Source organism: Oncorhynchus masou, chromosome 15, assembly GCF_036934945.1.
Source record: "Oncorhynchus masou masou isolate Uvic2021 chromosome 15, UVic_Omas_1.1, whole genome shotgun sequence".
Lineage (NCBI taxonomy): Eukaryota > Metazoa > Chordata > Actinopteri > Salmoniformes > Salmonidae > Oncorhynchus > Oncorhynchus masou.
In genome coordinates, this window is record NC_088226.1 from 56,634,539 (window position 1) to 56,658,716 (window position 24,178).

The 24,178-nt window shown below is 46.9% G+C and overlaps 1 protein-coding gene across 2 annotated transcripts in view; it reads left to right on the forward strand.

Annotated features, from left to right (window-relative positions):
- Positions 1–24,178, forward strand: part of LOC135556514 (single-stranded DNA-binding protein 3-like) — a 149,368-nt gene that overhangs the window by 51,454 nt on the left and 73,736 nt on the right. For both annotated transcript variants that reach the window (XM_064989786.1, XM_064989787.1), the window contains exon 4: positions 1,797–1,881. In XM_064989786.1, coding sequence (XP_064845858.1) covers positions 1,797–1,881 — 85 coding nt within the window. The remainder of the gene's footprint in view (positions 1–1,796; positions 1,882–24,178) is intronic.

Genomic DNA, 24,178 nt, shown 5'->3' on the forward strand with positions numbered 1-24,178 from the left:
GGCCCAAACCATGATGCTGCCACCACCATGTTTGACAGTGGGTATGGTGTGTTCAGGGTGATGAGCTGTGTTGCTTTTACGCCAAACATAACGTTTTGCATTGTTACCAAAATGTTCAATTTTGGTTTCATCTGACCAGAGCACCTTCTTCCACATGTTTGGTGTGTCTCCCAGGTGGCTTGTGGCAAACTTTAAACGACACTTTTTATGGATATCTTTAAGAAATGGCTTTCTTCTTGCCACTCTTCCATAAAGGCCAGATTTGTGCAATATACGACTGATTGTTGTCCTGTGGACAGAGTCTCCCACCTCAGCTGTAGATCTCTGCAGTTCATCCAGAGTGATCATGGGCCTCTTGGCTGCATCTCTGATCAGTCTTCTCCTTGTATGAGCTGAAAGTTTAGAGGGACGGCCAGGTCTTGGTAGATTTGCAGTGGTCTAATACTCCTTCCATTTCAATATTATCGCTTGCAAAGTGCTCCTTGGGATGTTTAAAGCTTGGGAAATCTTTTTGTATCCAAATCCGGCTTTAAACTTCTTCACAACAGTATCTCGGACCTGCCTGGTGTGTTCCTTGTTCTTCATGATGCTCTCTGCGCTTTTAACGGACCTCTGAGACTATCACAGTGCAGGTGCATTTATACGGAGACTTGATTACACACAGGTGGATTGTATTTATCATCATTAGTCATTTAGGTCAACATTGGATCATTCAGAGATCCTCACTGAACTTCTGGAGAGAGTTTGCTGCACTGAAAGTAAAGGGGCTGAATAATTTTGCATGCCCAATTTTTCAGTTTTTGATTTGTTAAAAAAGTTTGAAATATCCAATAAATGTCGTTCCACTTCATGATTGTGTCCCACTTGTTGTTGATTCTTCACAAAAAAATACAGTTTTATATCTTTATGTTTGAAGCCTGAAATTTGGCAAAAGGTTGCAAAGTTCAAGGGGGCCGAATACTTTCGCAAGGCACTGTATATATTGAAAACAATAGTGGTCCTAAAACGGAACTTTGGGGAACACCGAAACTTACAGTTGATTTGTCAGTGGACAAACCATCCACAGAGACAAACTGATATCTTTCTGACAGATAAGATCTAAACGAGGCCAGAACTTGTCCGTGTAGACCAATTTGGGTTACCAATCTCTCCAAAAGAATGTGGTGACCAATGGTGTCAAACGCAACACTAAAAGGTCTAGGAGCACGAGAACAGATACAGAGCCTTGGTCTGACGCCTTTAAAAGGTCATTTACCACCTTCACAAGTGCAGTCTCAGTGCTATGATGGGGTCTAACACCCAGACTGAAGCGTTTCGTATACATTGTTTGTCTTCAGGAAGGCAGTGAGTTGCTGTGCAACAGTTTTTTCATTTTTTTTGAGAGGATTGGGAGATTCGATAAAGGCCGATTCATTTAAAAATATTTATTTTCTGGGTCAAGGTTTGGCTTTGTCAAGAGAGGCTTTATTGCTGCCACTATTAGTGAGTTTGGTACACATCCAGTGGATAGGGAGACATTTTTTATGTTCAACATAGGAGGGCCAAGCACAGTAAGCAGCTCTTTCAGTAGTTTAGTTGGAATAGGGTTCAGTATGCAGTTCGAATGTTTAGAGGCAATTACTATTTTCATGAATGTGTTAAGAGATGGGATTAGCACCATGCTCCAACCAATTCAGTCATGTGAACCATCCCTAACTGTTGATAATGTTGTGTAAACTGAAACTATCTGCGTGGTTGCTGTACTCTGATGTCTATGTCCAACCATGTTCTCTGTCTCTCTCCTCTTCTCCCCATAGTGTATTCTGGGATCTGTACTGCGCTGCTCCAGACCGGAGGGAGACATGTGAACATTCCAGTGAGGCCAAGGCTTTCCACGATTATGTGAGTCAACCTGTCACTGGTTTTGTGTCAGAGGCACGTGTGGCCATCGTCATCATGTGTGTGTGCGCTATAGAATGTCTATCTGTAATCCATGTTAGGTTCTCAATATCCATTTAAGACATTTGCATACATGATTGTTTTAGGCACAATATGAATGTAGTTTTGTTTTGTAGCGTCTCTTACTGCAATAGGTTCTATCCTCCTAAACTCAGTGAAACAGTGTCTGGGCAACCTCCCTCACTTCCTCCCTGTGACCCCTTAGAGCTTTACCTAAACTGTCGGCTGAAGGTGAAATGACAGGCTGCTGCAAGGCTTTTATTGGCCTTCTCATGTTTTCAATAAAGGTCGGAGCAAATAAAGCAGCTGGGTGAGCTGTTGGCCTGGATTAAGTACAATGCTGTGGCCGATGGATGGGGGACGATTGAGGGTGGCCTGGGGGTCATGGGCTTGCCCTCCCTGACTCTCTCATCTGTAGAAGAGCTGGAGCTTCCACTGGCGCTAGCACTGATGTGCTGCTTGAACATGTGTGGAGGGCCTCAGAGTGGCCGGCTTACAAAAGGAGGCTCTTTGTTGACACAGCCCTTGGACTGCAAATGACCATGTTAATGAGCCCACTAATTGTGACCTCTAACTCAGTGCCAGGACCTGAATGATTGAAGGTTAAGCTGCAGTCCTCTTACTTCATCTGCCTCACTCAAGTCAAATCCGTTAGATTTTTTTGTCACTGCTATACTTTAGTGTACAATTATCATTTTCTGGTGTTTTGGCTATTCTAAATAGTGGTATTAAATACATACCCTTTAATACATTTAAAGTAAGGATTATGCAGCTAATAGGTTATGTTGGTCAGACTGTATTACTACTAGCTTATCATTCACCTGGGCCGTTAGGGAAGGAGCTCTGGAAATGGATCATGATGGTTCTATTCCTGCACTGGACATTAAATTTAGCCGGTTTTTAAATTCTCTGCAGTTCCGCACTCCCATGTAGTCTGACAAGTATGAACAGACCAGACCTCATCAGAACAGACTCATTTGTTGTGAGTGTATATTACACCAGCATAAGATTAATTACATGGTTAATTAAACCCCATGGTTAATTAAATCTGACAAGTGTCTCCAATTAATCTATATGCCTAATCATTCCCAACACCTAGCCTATCTCCCGAGGTATCTAGCTACCTGGGTGTCTCAACAGTCAGCTGCCCTGCATGCTAACTCTCACCACCAACTAACTAGGTTGGTAGCAGGACTGGTGGTTACGACACCCTAGAAAAGAGAGTACTTACACACATCTAAATGTGACATAGGCACTGAACAAATAAATAAAGCAATGTCCGCTCGCAAGCTTTTAGTGACGCGCGCGCACACACAACGTTTCTCATCCAACATGGTCTTCGTTTGACACACACACACACACACACACACACACACACACACACACACACACACACACACACACACACACACACACACACACACACACACACACACACACACACGTGTCCTTGAGACTTCCTCCCTCTGCTCCATTGTCCAGATGTGGGGCTCCATTCCAAGGTCCTCTGAGGGGGTCTGTCCTATCCAGTGGTAGGGTGGTCAATCAGTGTGGACGCAGTGGGGCTCTGGGGAATGTCACTGGGGCTCAGATGTCCTGCTCTTTTGTTCTAGTTCATGGATTAATGTCCAGTTTGCCTTGACCTCTGACCTGGCTGAAGTTTAAAGGGTCAGAGTGTATCCGTCCGTCCGGCGACCTCCAGATTGATGGACTGAGAGGGCTCTGTGTGTGTGAAAGGAGAACATCAATATCAATGGTCATCAATATCATTTGACAGTAAATTATTGTTGTTGGTGGTCGGCAAGTTTGTTGTAATTCGAGATGTTTATCTGTATATTTGTGTTGGATGGATTGAGCAGGTTATTGAGAAGGTTGGACTGTGTGAAAATGCATAACCATGAAATGTTTCAATGAGTTTGTCCATAGTCAAATCTTCCCCATCCGTCAGTCCTGTTCATTTCCATAACTCTGTCAGTGTTGCTGGTGAACCCGGCGTGTCTGTGTGTGTTGGCGTTATGGACAGACAGACACAAGGCTAATGTTGTGTGAAGAACCTTATCTGGGGCTGTGACGTGGCTGTGGCGGGGGGACCGGGGTGTGGGGGTGGAGGCGTGAATCCCCTGGGTCGCTGCTCTGCGGCCTGTCTCTGTCTGATTAACTCCAGCCCCTCTGATCCCTCTGGACCAGCAGCCTGACCAAGTAGCTACCGCGGCCCGGCTGATAACAGCCCTAATCCCTCGCCGTGTCTCCCAGGATCACATGGACACGAACAAACACCACTCCAGTAGGTCACTCTCACAGGAGAAACAGAAGACCTGCTCTCTGGTGTTAGACTGAATATGTATGGGTCCACACATTTAGATGCCATCTCTGACTGACTGGTTCAGTGTCAGGGTATTGTTGAGGAGTGGGGCTGTTGTCCACAGTCATGATGGTGGCCCTGGCTGGGTTAGAAGGAATCCACCATGACCCAGGGTGGAAGACTTTGTCGGCCCTCCAGTTTGGAGAAGATAATGGAATATAATGTGCTAATCCTAAAATCTGAGGGATGGTTCATGGTTAATCCCTGTATTTTGGTGGGATTGTGACTCTGGCTGGGCTTCCGGAACTGTAGGACTCTGCACCCCTGGATGGGAGAACCAATGTGGTACAAACCTACACACACACACCCGAAACACACCACAATGTTTTACTGAACATGGAAGTGAAACACAGCCTTAGTAGATTTGTTTAAGTTATATTTTCCTTTCTTCCTAATTGTTGAAACTGTGTTCACTCATGTTTACTTACTGAGAGAAAATCCACACTCCTATGTCATTCCTACTTGAATGTGGATGTTCCTCAAAAGAGGAGTGGTTTGTGGAGTAAATGTTTTTTTTATTGAAATAATGAGACGTCTTTTGGTAATTCAGACTGAGTGATGAGAGGAATAGAGGCATAAATGATGAAGAAAGTCAGAAACGCACGACACACACAAACACACTAGCAGGAAATTATCATGCTGGGAGGCCCCCATCGTTACAGACTTTGTTCTTTGCACAAGCTAGAGGTCATGACCCCACACATCTGCGGTTCTTGCTACTGTGACATCAGCGCCCCCGGAGTGTCACTGATTCAGTGACAGTAGTGCGTCATTGAAAAAGCAATGCCTTAGTGCTCCTCTCTGCATAAAGCACCATGCTTGTCTATATGATTTGTGGATTGACTGATCATTCAGACCGCTATGAGGGAGACTCTCCTGTCAATGGAGGTGGGGAACCTTTCAATGAACAAGTAAAGGCATATAAAAAGGCATTTTTTTTGTTTCTGATAATTATCAATACATTCTGAAAAATAGCAACTGCTTATCATTGAGCCCTGAACTCTCTGAAGTTTTCATTTTAAGCGTTGATTTGGCTTGTCGCTGGGCCGTTGAGTTGTGAGCAGTGACCAGAACTCCTCATCCACACAAAGAACTCCAGAACTCTCCTTTGTCTACTGTGTGCCTCAAAACAGGTCCTCTTGCATCAGGCAGTAATGACATTCATTATGTTGGTCTGTGTGACAGGACTTTCTATTGTAAAAATGTCACTTTGACACCTGCGCTGACTTGAATACCTAAGTGTGATAACACTTATATACAGTCCATGATGGTATAATGTAGGGGTTTGCTGGGTGTCAGGGCAGGCAAATGACAGGGATGTGTCTGGGATAACACTTATATACAGTCCATGATGGTATAATGTAGGGGTTTGCTGGGTGTCAGGGCAGGCAAATGACGGGGATGTGTCTGGGATAACACTTATATACAGTCCATGATGGTATAATGTAGGGGTTTGCTGGGTGTCAGGGCAGGCAAATGACGGGGATGTGTTTGGGATAACACTTATATACAGTCCATGATGGTATAATGTAGGGGTTTGCTGGGTGTCAGGGCAGGCAAATGACGGGGATGTGTCTGGGATAACACTTATATACAGTCCATGATGGTATAATGTAGGGGTTTGCTGGGTGTCAGGGCAGGCAAATGACGGGGATGTGTCTGGGATTACACTTTTCTTTTCCCTTTTATGGTTCAGTCAGAAGTGCACTTGATAGGGAATAGTGTGTCATTTGAGATGTAGCCAAGCTGTAACAGACTTGAGTGTCCAGCAGGACTGAAACAGGTGGCTTTGGGGGCTTCTCTGTAAACAACAACCATTGAGAGGCCACCCTTTTCTCTCATCCACAACAGGTGCTCACTTTAAAACCATTCTCTTTGCCTCTATTCCCCCCCTCTCACCTTCTGTCCTTGAAAAAAAAATCTCTCATCCTACGCCTTTCTCTTGCCTCAATTTCTCTTAGGTGTAGAGCACAGTCTTTCTCACTCTGCTACCCCCCCATTCTTCGTCTCTGTCCCCTCCTTATTCCTCTCCATCTCGTCTTCCTCCCTCTCTGAGGAGATTGATTGGGTAATCTGTCTCGCTCTGGGGGAAGGAGAGAAGCGGGATGACGACATGGAGGAGAGAGATCTTATTCATACATATCCCCCTGCATTACGGCGATATGTACACACTGTAATGGCATGCTCTCTCTCTCGCTCTCTCGCTCTCTCGCTCTCTCGCTCTCTCGCTCTCTCTCTCGCTATCTCGCTCTCTCTCGCAGCGCTCGCTCGCTCTCTGTGCTACTCTTCTCCTCCTCTCTTCCTGTCCTCTGTTTTCCCGAGCTTTCAAGCAGTTTGTCTCATGGCTGTGGGCTGACACCTGTGAATGAGTGGGGCTTTCTTTCTGCTTTCTGTTTACTGTTGTCTCCCATCCTCTCTTCTCTCTGCTTGGAATGAAAGAGCCAGTCCACTTCTCATGTCTCTGTATGTATCTCTTTGTAGACGTTTCCTAGCTGAACCTCAGAACAAACGGTTGAAATCTGTGCCCCTGAGCTGTATGGTCGACAGTAGTTCTGGGATTACACAAATAATGCTGCTGCGCCTGCTTTTGGGAAGCTTAACATTTCCGTAGGCAAAGTTCTGACACAGACCACCCTCTCGCTAAGGGGGGAGACGGGTAGAGAGGGCAACCTGTTGTTATCATGGTGCCCTTACCCCTCTCGCTGAGGGGGGAGACGGGTAGAGAGGGCAACCTGTTGTTATCATGGTGCACTTACCCCTCTCGCTGAGGGGGGAGACGGGTAGAGAGGGCAACCTGTTGTTATTATGGTGCACTTACCCCTCTCGCTGAGGGGGGAGACGGGTAGAGAGGGCAACCTGTTGTTATCATGGTGCACTTACCCCTCTCGCTGAGGGGGAGACGGGTAGAGAGGGCAACCTGTTGTTATTATGGTGCACTTACCCCTCTCGCTGAGGGGGAGACGGGTAGAGAGGGCAACCTGTTGTTATTATGGTGCACTTACCCCTCTCGCTGAGGGGGGAGACGGGTAGAGAGGGCAACCTGTTGTTATTATGGTGCACTTACCCCTCTCGCTGAGGGGAGAGACGGGTAGAGAGGGCAACCTGTTGTTATTATGGTGCACTTACCCCTCTCGCTGAGGGGGGATATGGGATAGAGGGCAACATGTTGTTATTATGGTGCACTTACCCCTCTTGCTGAGGGGGGACACGGGAAGAGAGGGCAACCTGTTGTTATTACGGTGCACTTACCCCTCTTGCTGAGGGGGGAGGCGGGAAGAGAGGGCAACCTGTTGTTATCATGGTGCACTTACCCCTCTTGCTGAGGGGGGAGACTGGAAGAGAGGGCAACCTGTTGTTATTATGGTGCACTTACCCCTCTTGCTGAGGGGGGAGATGAGAAGAGAGGGCAACCTGTTGTTATTATGGTGCACGTACCCCTCTTGCTGAGGGGGGAGACTGGAAGAGAGGGCAACCTGTTGTTATTATGGTGCACTTACCCCTCTTGCTGAGGGGGGAGGCGGGAAGAGAGGGCAACCTGTTGTTATCATGGTGCACTTACCCCTCTTGCTGAGGGGGGAGACTGGAAGAGAGGGCAACCTGTTGTTATTATGGTGCACTTACCCCTCTTGCTGAGGGGGGAGATGGGATAGAGGGCAACCTGTTGTTATTACGGTGCACTTAACCCTCTTGCTGAGGGGGATATGGGATAGAAGGCAACCTGTTGTTATTATGGTGCACTTACCCCTCTTGCTGGGGGGGATATGGGATAGAGGGCAACCTGTTGTTATTATGGTGCACCTACCCCTCTTGCTGGGGGGGATATGGGATAGAAGGCAACCTGTTGTTATTATGGTGCACTTACCCCTCTTGCTGAGGGGGGACACGGGAAGAGAGGGCAACCTGTTGTTATTACGGTGCACTTACCCCTCTTGCTGAGGGGGGAGACGGGAAGAGAGGGCAACCTGTTGTTATTACGGTGCACTTACCCCTCTTGCTGAGGGGGGACACGGGAAGAGAGGGCAACCTGTTGTTATTACGGTGCACTTACCCCTCTTGCTGAGGGGGGAGACGGGAAGAGAGGGCAACCTGTTGTTATTATGGTGCACTTACCCCTCTTGCTGAGGGGGAGACGGGAAGAGAGGGCAACCTGTTGTTATTATGGTGCACGTACCCCTCTTGCTGAGGGGGGAGACTGGAAGAGAGGGCAACCTGTTGTTATTATGGTGCACTTACCCCTCTTGCTGAGGGGGGAGGCGGGAAGAGTGGGCAACCTGTTGTTATTATGGTGCACGTACCCCTCTTGCTGAGGGGGGAGACTGGAAGAGAGGGCAACCTGTTGTTATTATGGTGCACTTACCCCTCTTGCTGAGGGGGGAGGCGGGAAGAGAGGGCAACCTGTTGTTATCATGGTGCACTTACCCCTCTTGCTGAGGGGGGAGATGGGAAGAGAGGGCAACCTGTTGTTATTATGGTGCACTTACCCCTCTTGCTGAGGGGGGAGATGGGAAGAGAGGGCAACCTGTTGTTATTATGGTGCACGTACCCCTCTTGCTGAGGGGGGAGATGGGAAGAGAGGGCAACCTGTTGTTATTACGGTGCACTTACCCCTCTTGCTGGGGGGGATATGGGATAGAGGGCAATCTATTGTTATTATGGTGCACTTACCCCTCTTGCTGGGCGGGATATGGGATAGAGGGCAACCTGTTGTTATTATGGTGCACTTACCCCTCTTGCTGGGGGGGATTTGGGATAGAGGGCAACCTGTTATTACGGTGCACCTACCCCTCTTGCTGAGGGGGGAGACGGGAAGAGAGGGCAACCTGTTGTTATTACGGTGCACTTACCCCTCTTGCTGAGGGGGGAGATGGGAAGAGAGGGCAACCTGTTGTTATTATGGTGCACTTACCCCTCTTGCTGAGGGGGGAGATGGGAAGAGAGGGCAACCTGTTGTTATTATGGTGCACTTACCCCTCTTGCTGAGGGGGGATATGGGATAGAAGGCAACCTGTTGTTATTACGGTTCACTTAACCCACTTGCTGAGGGGGATATGGGATAGAAGGCAACCTGTTGTTATTACGGTTCACTTAACCCTCTTGCTGAGGGGGATATGGGATAGAAGGCAACCTGTTGTTATTATGGTGCACTTACCCCTCTTGCTGGGGGGGATATGGGATAGAGGGCAACCTGTTGTTATTATGGTGCACCTACCCCTCTTGCTGGGGGGGATATGGGATAGAAGGCAACCTGTTGTTATTATGGTGCACTTACCCCTCTTGCTGAGGGGGGACATGGGAAGAGAGGGCAACCTGTTGTTATTACGGTGCACTTACCCATCTTGCTGGGGGGGATATGGGATAGAGGGCAATCTATTGTTATTATGGTGCACTTACCCCTCTTGCTGGGCGGGATATGGGATAGAGGGCAACCTGTTGTTATTATGGTGCACTTACCCCTCTTGCTGAGGGGGGAGATGGGAAGAGAGGGCAACCTGTTGTTATTATGGTGCACGTACCCCTCTTGCTGAGGGGGGAGACGGGAAGAGAGGGCAACCTGTTGTTATTATGGTGCACTTACCCCTCTTGCTGAGGGGGGAGATGGGAAGAGAGGGCAACCTGTTGTTATTATGGTGCACTTACCCCTCTTGCTGAGGGGGGAGATGGGAAGAGAGGGCAACCTGTTGTTATTACGGTGCACTTACCCCTCTTGCTGGGGGGGATATGGGATAGAGGGCAATCTATTGTTATTATGGTGCACTTACCCCTCTTGCTGGGCGGGATATGGGATAGAGGGCAACCTGTTGTTATTACGGTGCACTTACCCCTCTTGCTGAGGGGGATATGGGATAGTGGGCAACATGTTGTTATTATGGTGCACTTACCCCTCTTGCTGGGGGGGATTTGGGATAGAGGGCAACCTGTTATTACGGTGCACCTACCTCTCTTGCTGAGGGGGGATATGGGATAGAAGGCAACCTGTTGTTATTACGGTTCACTTAACCCTCTTGCTGAGGGGGATATGGGATAGAAGGCAACCTGTTGTTATTATGGTGCACTTACCCCTCTTGCTGGGGGGGATATGGGATAGAGGGCAACCTGTTGTTATTATGGTGCACCTACCCCTCTTGCTGGGGGGGATATGGGATAGAAGGCAACCTGTTGTTATTATGGTGCACTTACCCCTCTTGCTGAGGGGGGACACGGGAAGAGAGGGCAACCTGTTGTTATTACGGTGCACTTACCCCTCTTGCTGAGGGGGGAGACGGGAAGAGAGGGCAACCTGTTGTTATTACGGTGCACTTACCCCTCTTGCTGAGGGGGGACACGGGAAGAGAGGGCAACCTGTTGTTATTACGGTGCACTTACCCCTCTTGCTGAGGGGGGAGACGGGAAGAGAGGGCAACCTGTTGTTATTATGGTGCACTTACCCCTCTTGCTGAAGGGGGAGATGGGAAGAGAGGGCAACCTGTTGTTATTATGGTGCACGTACCCCTCTTGCTGAGGGGGGAGACTGGAAGAGAGGGCAACCTGTTGTTATTATGGTGCACTTACCCCTCTTGCTGAGGGGGGAGGCGGGAAGAGAGGGCAACCTGTTGTTATCATGGTGCACTTACCCCTCTTGCTGAGGGGGAGACTGGAAGAGAGGGCAACCTGTTGTTATTATGGTGCACTTACCCCTCTTGCTGAGGGGGAGATGGGAAGAGAGGGCAACCTGTTGTTATTATGGTGCACTTACCCCTCTTGCTGAGGGGGGAGATGGGAAGAGAGGGCAACCTGTTGTTATTATGGTGCACTTACCCCTCTTGCTGAGGGGGGAGATGGGAAGAGAGGGCAACCTGTTGTTATTACGGTGCACTTACCCTTCTTGCCGGTGGGGGATATGGGATAGAGGGCAATCTATTGTTATTATGGTGCACTTACCCCTCTTGCTGGGAGGGATATGGGATAGAGGGCAACCTGTTGTTATTACGGTGCACTTACCCCTCTTGCTGAGGGGGATATGGGATAGTGGGCAACCTGTTGTTATTATGGTGCACTTACCCCTCTTGCTGAGGGGGGAGACGGGTAGAGAGGGCAACCTGTTATTACGGTGCACTTACCCCTCTTGCTGAGGGGGGAGACGGGAAGAGAGGGCAACCTGTTGTTATTATGGTGCACTTACCCCTCTTGCTGAGGGGGGAGACGGGAAGAGAGGGCAACCTGTTGTTATTACGGTGCACTTACCCCTCTTGCTGAGGGGGGAGACGGGAAGAGAGGGCAACCTGTTGTTATTATGGTGCACTTACCCCTCTTGCTGGGGGGGGAGATGGGAAGAGAGGCCAACCTGTTGTTATTATGGTGCACGTACCCCTCTTTCTTGTTGGGGAGACGGGAAGAGAGGGCAACATGTTGTTATTACGGTGCACTTACCCCTCTTGCTGGGCGGGATATGGGATAGAGGGCAACCTGTTGTTATTATGGTGCACTTACCCCTCTTGCTGAGGGGGGAGACAGGAAGAGAGGGCAACCTGTTGTTATTACGGTGCACTTACCCCTCTTGCTGAGGGGGGAGACGGGTAGAGAGGCCAACCTGTTGTTATTATGGTGCACTTACCCCTCTTGCTGGGCGGGATATGGGATAGAGGGCAACCTGTTGTTATTATGGTGCACTTACCCCTCTTGCTGAGGGGGGAGACAGGAAGAGAGGGCAACCTGTTGTTATTACGGTGCACTTACCCCTCTTGCTGAGTGGGGAGACGGGAAGAGAGGGCAACATGTTGTTATTACGGTGCACTTACCCCTCTTGCTGAGGGGGGAGACGGGAAGAGAGGGCAACATGTTGTTATTACGGTGCCCTTACCCCTCTTGCTGAGGGGGTAGACGGGAAGAGAGGGCAACATGTTGTTATTACGGTGCCCTTACCCCTCTTGCTGAGGGGGTAGACGGGAAGAGAGGGCAACATGTTGTTATTATGGTACCCTTACCCCTCTTGCTGGGGGGGATATGGGATAGAGGGAACCTGTTGTTATTACGGTGCCCCTACCCCTCTTGCTGAGGGGGTAGACGGGAAGAGAGGGTAACATGTTGTTATTATGGTGCCCTTACCCCTCTTGCTGGGGGGGATATGGGATAGAGGGCAACCTGTTGTTATTACGGTGCCCCTACCCCTCTTGCTGGGGGGGAGACGGGAAGAGAGGCCAACCTCTTTGAGATGGTAATGAGTGTCCACACCAGCACTTGTGTAGAATGCCCATCCATGGTCAACCTGGTCATGCCATATAGTCACTCCAACACCTGCGAGGCTAGGAAGAAACACAGTGGAGATGCCATCCCTCATTAGAGAGCAAACACTGATGGTTCTATGGATTGTCAGTTAATTCCACGGGAATGAAATGGATCTTCAAACATACGTTTGTTATTGCTGTTGGGAGTTGTAGAGGGAAGGCTTTTTTTCTCCCACACAAATCCCCAATTGAATCTTCTCATGTTTGAGCTACTGCTTCAGTTAATATAACACAAGTTTGATTGCGTTTTATGGTCCAAGAGTACACATCACAATCCAGCTAGGTGTATGACAACTTTAAAAAGATGAGCAGGGGAGTATCTAGGCATATGAAGTGTATACAGAGTAGTGATTTGTTGCTGATTTAGTGATTGAACTAACAAGCATCTTTGATATTATCTTTGCTTTTTCCCATTCTGACCCCTTCTACACTTCCTCTCCTTGATTGACATCATATGCTTTTCTTTCCTGTTTCAACTATACTCTGTTTGTTCATGATTCTCTGCTCAACAATCTCCTCACTCACTCTCACTCCCAGACACTGACAGCGAGAGAGAGGGGTCAGTGGGCAGCCGTGTAGTTGGCAGGGTTGGCAGTGCTGCTGCCATTCTGTGGGTCTGCTATGTTGCTGTAGTGCTGCTTAGCTGTGCCACTCAAGGCCTACCAATGTAAGTCTCAATTACCAGCTGGGCACCCCAACTCATAATACAAATAAACTTGCCTCTTATCTGTGTGTGTGTCAGTTGTATACCATGCTTATTAAGTAGCGACACAAACCCACTCCTCCTGAGAATGAATGGCTGAGAGGTGCAACTTCACATTACACTGACGCCCTCCCTGCTAGGATTAAAGACAAAAACAATTAGTCTTATTTGCAATTTAAATTCTCTAAATGCAGACGTAATCCCCGTATTTTGAATAGGCAGAGTAAACACAGAGATTGAATTCAAGCCTCTGTCTGGATATTACTTTGTTGCTATAATAACATTTAAATGTTATAGTGGATAATTAAGGTGCTTTTGGTTAGGTTTGTCTATATTTGGAAAACAACATTTTCCTTGTTGAAGCGTTTTGCCAATATGATGGAAAGAATGCAAAGAATCAGGGTGAAAAGTGAGTACCTCATCCCTCACAGCTCCGCACACACATCCACAGGGCCTTGAGGAGAACCTGGGGGTGTTGGCGAGGCGTCTCTCCAGTAGGTAAAGGAGGGAGCCAGGGGGAGGCCGGCGTGGGGAGCCAGGTACTTTGGCAGCCAACAAGGTAATCACTAGGTCAGTGGGGAGCTGTTAGACTCTCAGTAAAAGGCAGAGGAAGTGCATGGTATAAAAATAGTCATTACTGTGCATTAAAGTCACTGTCTGTAAATATGCCCAGGATAGCAGTAAAGGGAAGCATGGGGTAGAGCTTCTATCAGCACCTCACCCCCACGCACACACACACACCATGTGGGAGCTACTGGGCCCTGTGTGTGTGTGTACTCTCGAGAGTGTGTGTGTGTGTACTCTCGAGAGTGTGTGTGTGTGTACTCTCGAGAGTGTGTGTGTGTGTACTCTCGAGAGTGTGTGTGTGTGTACTCTCGAGAGTGGGTGTGTGTGTACTCTCGAGAGTGGGTGTGTGTGTACTCTCGAGAGTGGGTGTGTGTGTACTCTCGAGTGTGTGTGTGTGTACTCTCGAGTGGGTGTGTGTACTCTCGAGAGTGGGTGTGTGTGTACTCTCGAGTGTGGGTGTGTGTGTACTCTCGAGAGTGGGTGTGTGTGTACTCTCGAGAGTGTGTGTGTGTACTCTCGAGAGTGTGTGTGTGTGTACTCTCGAGAGTGTGTGTGTGTGTACTCTCGAGAGTGGGTGTGTGTGTACTCTCGAGAGTGGGTGTGTGTGTACTCTCGAGAGTGTGTGTGTGTGTACTCTCGAGAGTGGGTGTGTGTACTCTCGAGAGTGTGTGTGTACTCGAGAGTGGGTGTGTGTGTACTCTCGAGTGTGTGTGTGTGTACTCTCGAGTGTGTGTGTACTCTCGAGAGTGGGTGTGTGTGTACTCTCGAGAGTGTGTGTGTGTACTCTCGAGAGTGGGTGTGTGTGTACTCTCGAGAGTGGGTGTGTGTGTACTCTCGAGAGTGGGTGTGTGTGTACTCTCGAGAGTGTGTGTGTGTGTACTCTCGAGAGTGGGTGTGTGTGTACTCTCGAGAGTGTGTGTGTGTACTCTCGAGAGTGTGCGTGTGTGTACTCTCGAGTGGGTGTGTGTGTACTCTCGAGTGTGTGTGTGTGTACTCTCGAGAGTGTGTGTGTGTGTACTCTCGAGAGTGGTGTGTGTGTACTCTCGAGAGTGGGTGTGTGTGTACTCTCGAGTGTGTGTGTGTGTACTCTCGAGTGTGTGTGTGTGTACTCTCGAGAGTGTGTGTGTGTACTCTCGAGAGTGTGTGTGTGTACTCTCGAGAGTGGGTGTGTGTGTACTCTCGAGAGTGGGTGTGTGTGTACTCTCGAGAGTGGGTGTGTGTGTACTCTCGAGAGTGTGTGTGTGTGTACTCTCGAGAGTGGGTGTGTGTGTACTCTCGAGAGTGGGTGTGTGTGTACTCTCGAGAGTGGGTGTGTGTGTACTCTCGAGTGGGTGTGTGTGTACTCTCGAGAGTGTGTGTGTGTGTACTCTCGAGAGTGTGTGTGTGTACTCTCGAGAGTGTGTGTGTGTGTACTACTCTCGAGAGTGGGTGTGTGTGTACTCTCGAGTGGGTGTGTGTGTACTCTCGAGAGTGGGTGTGTGTGTACTCTCGAGAGTGGGTGTGTGTGTACTCTCGAGAGTGGGTGTGTGTGTACTCTCGAGAGTGGGTGTGTGTACTCTCGAGAGTGTGTGTGTGTGTACTCTCGAGTGTGTGTACTCTCTCGAGAGTGGGTGTGTGTGTACTCTCGAGAGTGTGTGTGTGTACTCTCGAGAGTGGGTGTGTGTGTACTCTCGAGAGTGGGTGTGTGTGTACTCTCGAGAGTGGGTGTGTGTGTACTCTCGAGAGTGTGTGTGTGTACTCTCGAGTGGGTGTGTGTGTACTCTCGAGTGTGTGTGTGTACTCTCGAGTGTGTGTGTGTGTACTCTCGAGAGTGGGTGTGTGTGTACTCTCGAGTGTGTGTGTGTGTACTCTCGAGAGTGTGTGTGTGTGTACTCTCGAGAGTGGGTGTGTGTGTACTCTCGAGAGTGGGTGTGTGTGTACTCTCGAGAGTGGGTGTGTGTGTACTCTCGAGAGTGTGTGTGTGTGTACTCTCGAGAGTGTGTGTGTGTGTACTCTCGAGTGTGTGTGTGTGTGTACTCTCGAGAGTGGGTGTGTGAGCAAGCAAGTGCCTTTTCAGGAGCTTTGGCTCCAATTCATGCCGAATCAGCCAAAATTACACAAAAACATGCAATAACGTATTTTTTTCCTTTATTTAATCCAGCTCTCTCCCCTTGGTCAGTAAGAAGCAGTACTCATGATCAACATAACAGTGTGTCTTCATCTGTGTGGTGTGACACAGCCATGTGTTTTATTAGTCGTATGTGCAGGAGACACATGGTATACACCGTCCATTGAAATGCTTACATGCAGGTTCCTTCTTGACAATGCAACAACAATAAGAAATAAGAAATATAGGAACATGAAGTAAATGGTTCAGTAGAATAGCGTAAATGTGTTAGCACAAATATAGTACAGAAGGGCACAATTTATAGTCCAATATTTACACGTTTGGAGGAATGGGGGGGGGCAATTGAAATCTCTTCCTATGGCTTGTAGTTAACTTGTCATTAGCCTGGACCTCGGACAGAAGTGTAGGAGATGAGGAGGTGACACATCTGACAGCACTGAGGGTCTCTCTCTGGGTCTCTGCCATGGGCGCCCAGCACTCCTCTCACCCCAGACAGCAGATCACATAGAATCAGGCTGGGCTAATGTAAGACTGGCAGGACACACACACCCACACACACATACACACACACGCAGAGTTAGACCACTGCCCCAGCATGGTACTGTTCCCTGTCAAGTCAACCACTGTGTCATAACATGCTGACCAAACTGGCCACTCGCGCACGCATGTTCATTTTGTCCACCCATACCCGACACTATCAGGACATACACGTTGAAATATCAAAACAAACTCTTAACCAATTAAATTAATTTTGGGACAGGTCGAAAAGCAAACATTTAAGGCAATTTAGCTAGCTAGCTTGCTGTTGCAAGTCAAAACTGTTCGCTGCTCTGGCCCCCCAATGGTGGAACAAACTCCCTCACGACGCCAGGACAGCGGAGTCAATCACCACCTTCCGGAGACACCTGAAACCCCACCTCTTCAAGGAATACCTAGGATAGGATAAGTAATCCTTCTCACCACCCCCCCCCCCTTAATGATTTAGATGCACTATTGTAAAGTGGCTGTTCCACTGGATGTCAGAAGGTGAATTCACCAATTTGTAAGTCGCTCTGGATAAGAGCGTCTGCTAAATGACTTAAATGTAAATGTAAAATGTTGCTAGCTAATTTGTCCTGGGATATAAATGTTGTGTTGTTATTTTACCTGAAATGCACAAGGTCCTCTACTCTGACAATTCATCTACAGATAAAATGGTAAACCGAGTTTGTTTCTAGTAATCTCTCCTCCTTCAGGCTTCTTCTTCTTTGGACTTTATATGGAGGTGGACAACCAACTTTAAGGTACATTACCACCACCAACTGGACTCAAGTCCCAGGGTCCTTAGCTTAGTGATGAGCCTTGAGGGCACTATGGTGTTGAACACTGAGCTGTACTCAATGAACAGCATTCTCATATAGATGTTCCTTTTGTCCAGGTGGGAAAGGGCAGTGTGGAGTGGAGTGCAATTGAGATTGCGTGATCTGTGGATCTGTTGGGGTGGTATGCGAATTGGAGTGGGTCTAGGGTATCTGGGATGATACATAGCACTGTTGCACTGTGTAAAGAGTCATGTCATCCTGTGCAGTCAGTCCCAGTTTGTGTTTTTTTTATGTGGCTTTTGCTGCTGTTGTGTTGTGTTCGTCAGGCAGGCCAGGGGTTATCCAGGGGTCAGAGCAGAGCTGTCCCATTGTTAATCTTAGTTCTTTTAATTCTGAGAGGACCGGAATCCTACATTGCTTTAACTTTGCCATGTCCTCGACGGTACATTGCCTGAGCTTCCAACCTTTGTAGTTAAGTTGCTGAGTGAAAGCTTTAGATCAGATAATGTTCTTTATAAACTGTGTGGTTCAAGCCCTGAATTCTGATTGGCTGACAGCTGTGATATAGCAGAACGTATACCACTGGTATAATGTATGGTCAATATGCCACGGCTAAGGGCTGTATCCAAGCAATCCGCGTTGCGTCGTGCATAAGAACAATCCTTAGCTGTGGTATATTGGCAAGACACCACACCCTCTCAGGTCTTATTTATATATAAGATGCTGTCGTTATATAGTAGCACATGGCATTCTTGCATGTTATAGACTAAGCTGGTTTTGACCCATCTGGGCTGATCTATGCTGGCCTTTGCCAAACACTTTGAGATATCAACTGATGTACGAAGGGCTATATAAATAAATTTGATTTGATTTGACACACTGGGCTGACCTGGTTTTGGTGGCTGCTGTGTTGATCTAGGCTGTACTTACTGGACTGGATTAGTCCGGACCGAGAGAGGCTGGTCTGACCTGGTTTAGGGCCTGATGTGCTGTGCTGTACAGTATGTGCCTTGCTGCGGAGGCTCTGTGCTACGTTGGGACTAGCCTGACCTTGTTTGGGGGCTTCTGTGCTGTGCTGTGGAGGCTCTAATCCCCTCAGTGCATGGCCAGATTACTGTCTGCTCCATATTGTCTGGGGGCGGGAGGAGGCTGCTCTAAAAGGCTCAGCATGGATCTCCCCTCCGACAGGGAGATGGCTCTTTATTTATTCATACTGCTAGCCAGTTATTTAATTATTTGTTTATTTATGCACATGTTGACTTCACAACATCACATATTCAAAAAGAATATAGGTTCTATAGTAGGAGAGTATAGGTTACCGTCTGGTCCCATATCCACTGTTTCCATGGTATTGAATATTGCCTTGACTTTATTCCTCATTTAGTCTAATCAATAGTAGTGGATGTACAGTAAGTTTATTAGCAGTGTTAATGTGTGTCTGTTAACTGACTGACTGGCACACTAATGAAGTCACAATAGAATATTCACGTGTACATTTCAATGACAAAGGTGATGATGTATTTTCATGGCCACAGTTATATCTATGACGATGTACTACATGTGTATTGAGAGGTGAACATCTTTCAAACCTAACACTCTTGAGGTTGGTTGTTCATATTTCTGACCTCTCAATACCAGAATCATTTAGTGTTATGTTTTACAATGTATTTTCATATGAATTTGTAATATGTCTTATACTCTGCACTTCATGGACTAAATCTCTATACAGTATGTGTTTTTATACTTTTATATTATACTGAAGTATTATACCAAAATCTAGATTAATTACACTACCTTCTATCAACCAATTAACACTGGCATCTGTAAAATAATTGTCTGTAGATCTAGAGCATAGACTGCTACCCAAATAACCAACTTTACACTCCTTCTGATAATATACTGAACATCTCAATGCCATGAATGTTAAGACTTCTCTCTCTCTCTCTCTCTCTCTCTCTCTCTCTCTCTCTCTCTCTCTCTCTCTCTCTCTCTCTCTCTCTCTCTCTCTCTCTCTCTCTCTCTCTCTCTCTCTCTCTCGTGTACTCCTCCTCTCCATAGCTCTCATCTCCTGTGCACTCCATGCAGAAATGATTTCAATTTCTGAATTAATGAGGTTCTGCTGAACTGAGAAACGGCAAACACACACACACACACACGCACACGCACACACACACACACACACACGCACACACACACACACACACAGCTTTTAAATACCAGTAGGTGCACACTTACATGCAAACTCCTGCAAATCCAGATTCCTATATGCACATGCAAACAGACTCTTACTGATGCTTGAATGCTCAATACAATTTATATTCACATATATTATTTCTCCTAAAACGTTGGCATTAGTAAATGAACACATTGCATGCAAAAATGGGGGGGAAATCAAAACAACATGTCTATATATACGCGTTGTAGTTGAATCGTAGTAAACATGTTTGCACCAAATCTCTCAATTGAATCTGAAGTCATTCATGCGTTCCACATAGAACCCTTACATTGCCTATTTGTATTTTTATATATTTGCGAGTCTCCAAGTGTACTGACTAGTATACAGGCTCAGATCACAGTAACATACAGTACATGTACAGAGGCAGGCACTGCCTCATGGGTCAGGCCCCAGAACTGGGCCTAGTCACTATGGTAACACTGTGCCCTGTATGTAAAACACTACAGTGCTTTGGGATCGGTGGCGGGTGTTAACCCCCCTTCTGTACACGCACGCACACACACACACACACACACACTTCCACCCCCCTCATTTCTCAGCAGCCTCTTTTCTCCCCCTTCTCTCTGTTCTTTGTGCTACAACCTTTCTAAGCAACACTCCCATGATGAGGAGTTGACATGATCCACAGCCACTCGGGCTGTATGTTAGTACAGTATATGTTGGTATGAGATCCCAGGGGGTAGAAGGCTGTGTTGGCACGGTGTTTCATTATTTTTATTGGACTCCTATCTACATCAGCTAAACTGTGGTTAGTAAGAGTCTTTAAACAGTATCGAACCGGCACACTTCTTCTCTCGCTCCACATGCAGTGTGTCGATGCTGACTCAAGGACAGAGCCGAGTTTCTAATCCAATTTTGTATTTGTAAACCTGCAGAATTTGGGGAAAAACAGGCACAGAGGGAACCACAGGAGCGCACACACTCTGTCCTGCCTCAGTGTGTTTTCCTATCCCATTCATCATCACTGATCCACAGGAACAGATTCCAATTTCATTTGTTTTCATTTCATTATTTTATTAGCTTATTTCTCTCCATTCCTTTTTATTTTAAACCCTGGAAGAACCAGTCAACAGTTAATAATCTGTTAAAAAGCATTGATCGCCACCATTTAGTTTCCTGGCCAGCTACTTAGGCTCTAAAGCTGATCAATGCATTTGAATGGGAACCGCCAAGATGGGGGATTGACTGCTGTGCTTGCAGTGCAATCATACCATTTGTCTTCATTTGGCATTCAATTATTTGTTGTAATGGCTTCCGTCAGAAACGGCCTCATGCAGCCCGGACGCAGACACACACTCCCTCTCCAAACTGGAATGGGTGTGCTGTATGCACCCCTCCTTATCCCTCCTCACCCCTCACCCCCTCCTATCCAAAATTAAAAAAGTGGTCTGTGTCTCTTGACTGCTGTAAGGCGTTGTGTGGAGAGTGTAAGTGTGGGGATGAGGTGGAGGCCCTCTGAGCACGTGCTGACGGTGCCCATGCCGAGGCCAGTGTCTGTGGACTGTGACTGAACCAGAATGGACTTCCCGAGCTGACGAGTCCTTTCCTGAACCCCTCAATCCCTAAGCTGTGTGTGTGTGTGTGTGTGTGTGTGTGTGTGTGTGTGTGTGTGTGTAGGGGATGAGAACCCCTCAACACACCAGCCCTTATCCACTCCACATGACAAGCAGCCCTGCACATCTCCATGTGCTGTAGTGTGTTTCCATCACTCCGATTTGAAATTGACGTTCAGAAAACGGTTGTCGGGGTCACTTGACGTGGCTCATTTCAACATAAAAGGCACCCATTGGTGTCGGTCTGTAGGTGCCCCCTACTATACTCACACACAGCTTTACTTTGAGGGGATTTTCCAAAGTGGCATTTTTATAGCATGCTATAGGGGACTATCACTTCCTACCTAGAAACATTAAAGGACCCCTCCAGAGCAAGTTGCCATCACTATTTCAACCTAATTCCTGCCCTAGTGCAGAAATGCTTGTTTTCTTCCAAACCCCGAACACCGACTTCAGGCTCCATTATAAATATTGGCATGTCTCCACCTTCCTCCGAGTGCACAGCCCATATGTTCTCAGGCACAGCTAACACTCCATGATCTGTAAACAAATCAGAAAAAGTCAGGGTAGTTTCGCTAATCACTACGGAGCACAGCTAACGGTAGCTACGACAAGGCAAAGGAACATTCACTCTCCTCTCTCTTCTGCAATGGAATTGAAAGACCAGGGATGAATACAGGGTTTAGCGGTAATACTGGAGTTTTACAGGCGACACGAGAGGCTAGCTAACCTAGTCCCTGGACCAATAAATGACCAAACAAGCTTGCCAGCCAAACCTGTGTAGTTAGGGAGCAACTGTTACTTGCTAGCTAACTCCACTCTTGCTATAACATGTCTCCAGAAATGACGACGAGTCCCAGCTGTGTTGACAGCTATCCACTTCGTCCACTCATCAGAATAATATAGCTCTTTTCTTAACATTTCACTGGTATGAGCCCATCCCACATCTCCCGACAGTCGAAGTGCATTTCTGACTGGTAATAAAGCCACAGTAGCCGGTTTCCACTAGTCAAAATTGCGTAACAATTCATAAAAACTAAAATGTCTTCCTTGGTCTTAATTTAAGGTTGCGGTTAGGAATAAGGTTAGCAGTGTGGTTATGTTTAGGGTTAAGGTTTGGTTTAAAATCACAGTTTGTCAACAGGAAGTAAGGAGCCCACACGTGTTAGCTCTAAAATTTTGTAGGTGGTTCAAAAATAACTCAAGCCAGCACTATAACGATCATGGGCTCTGGGCATCGTTTTCCAGCAAAAAAAAGAAAATGTTTCTAGCCACCGTATTGAGCACTAACTGAAGCATATTTAGTGCTTTATCCGGGTAGCCAGAGAGTAGAGCATTGCAGTAGTCTAGAACTAGAAGTGACAAAAGCATGGATTAGCTTTTCTGAATCATTTTTGGGCAAACGGTTTCAGATTTTTCCAATGTTACGAATATGGAAAAAAGCTGCCCTTGATATGTTCGTCAAAAGAGAGATCCGAGTCCAGAGTAACGCCGACGTCCTTCAGTTTTGTTTGAGACTGTACAACCATCAAGATGAATTGTCAGATCAAACAGCAGATCTCTTTGTTTTTTGGGACCTAGAACGAGCATCTCTGTTATGTCCGAAATGAAATACGAAAGAATGAAATATGTTGCATTATTGTTTAATTCAATTTATATTGATGCAAATATTATATACATTATTCAATTATGTTTCTGTATGATAACAATAGCCTAATATATTTAATATACCATAAACTGTTTTTTTTTAAAGTTTCACTAATTCATTCTAATTAACTGAATCATTATGACACACCCATCACTATTGTCATTGGTTGCACTATTTGCATTGTTTGTCTCCATAACCTGGTTCAAGTATTCATGTCATTACCCTGAAGAAGGAACAGTGATGCCGAAACGTTGGTAAATACCCAATAAATAACTGGGAGTTTATATATGGAGTGTGCGACTCTCTTTATTTTGATAGTTTCGAGTTTGAAAGGAAAACATTTGTCGCCATCCACTTCCTTAAGTCTGAAACACAGGCTTCCAGGGTAGGTCATGTTTGGGGCTTCACCATGTTTCATCGAAATGTACAGCTGTGTGTTGTCTGCATAGCAGGGAAATTTGACATTGTGTTCCAAATTCCAAATTATATCACCAAGAGGTAGAATATATAGTGAAAACCATAGTGGTCCTAAAATGGAACCTTGAACATCGACACTTACCATTGATTTGTCAGAGGACAAACCATCCACAGATACATTTCTGACAGATGAGCTCGAAGCCATGCAAGAACTTGTCCCTGTAGACCAATTAGGGTTTCCAGTCTTTCCAAAATAATGTGGTGATCGATGGTGTCAAAAGCAGCACTAAGGTTTAGGGGCACGAGGACAGATGCAGAGCCTTGGTCTGATGCCATTATAAGGTAATATACCGCCTTCACGAGGACAGATGCAGAGCCTTGGTCTGATGCCATTATAAGGTATTATACAGCCTTCACGAGGACAGATGCAGAGCCTTGGTCTGATGCCATTATAAGGTAATATACATCCTTCACGAGGACAGATGCAGAGCCTTGGTCTGATGCCATTATAAGGTAATATACAGCCTTCACGAGGACAGATGCAGAGCCTTGGTCTGATGCCATTATAAGGTAATATACCGCCTTCACGAGGACAGATGCAGAGCCTTGGTCTGATGACATTATAAGGTAATATACAGCCTTCACGAGGACAGATGCAGAGCCTTGGTCTGATGCCATTATAAGGTAATATACCGCCTTCACGAGGACAGATGCAGAGCCTTGGTCTGATGCCATTATAAGGTAATATACCGCCTTCACGAGGACAGATGCAGAGCCTTGGTCTGATGCCATTATAAGGTAATATACCGCCTTCACGAGGACAGATGCAGAGCCTTGGTCTTATGCCATTATGAGGTAATATACCGCCTTCACGAGGACAGATGCAGAGCCTTGGTCTGATGCCATTATAAGGTAATATACCGCCTTCACGAGGACAGATGCAGAGCCTTGGTCTGATGCCATTATAAGGTAATATACCGCCTTCACAAGTGCAGTGTCAATACTGTGATGGGCTCTAAACCCAGACTGGAGCATTTCATGTACATTATTTGTCTTCAGGAAGGGGATTATTTTTATTTATTATT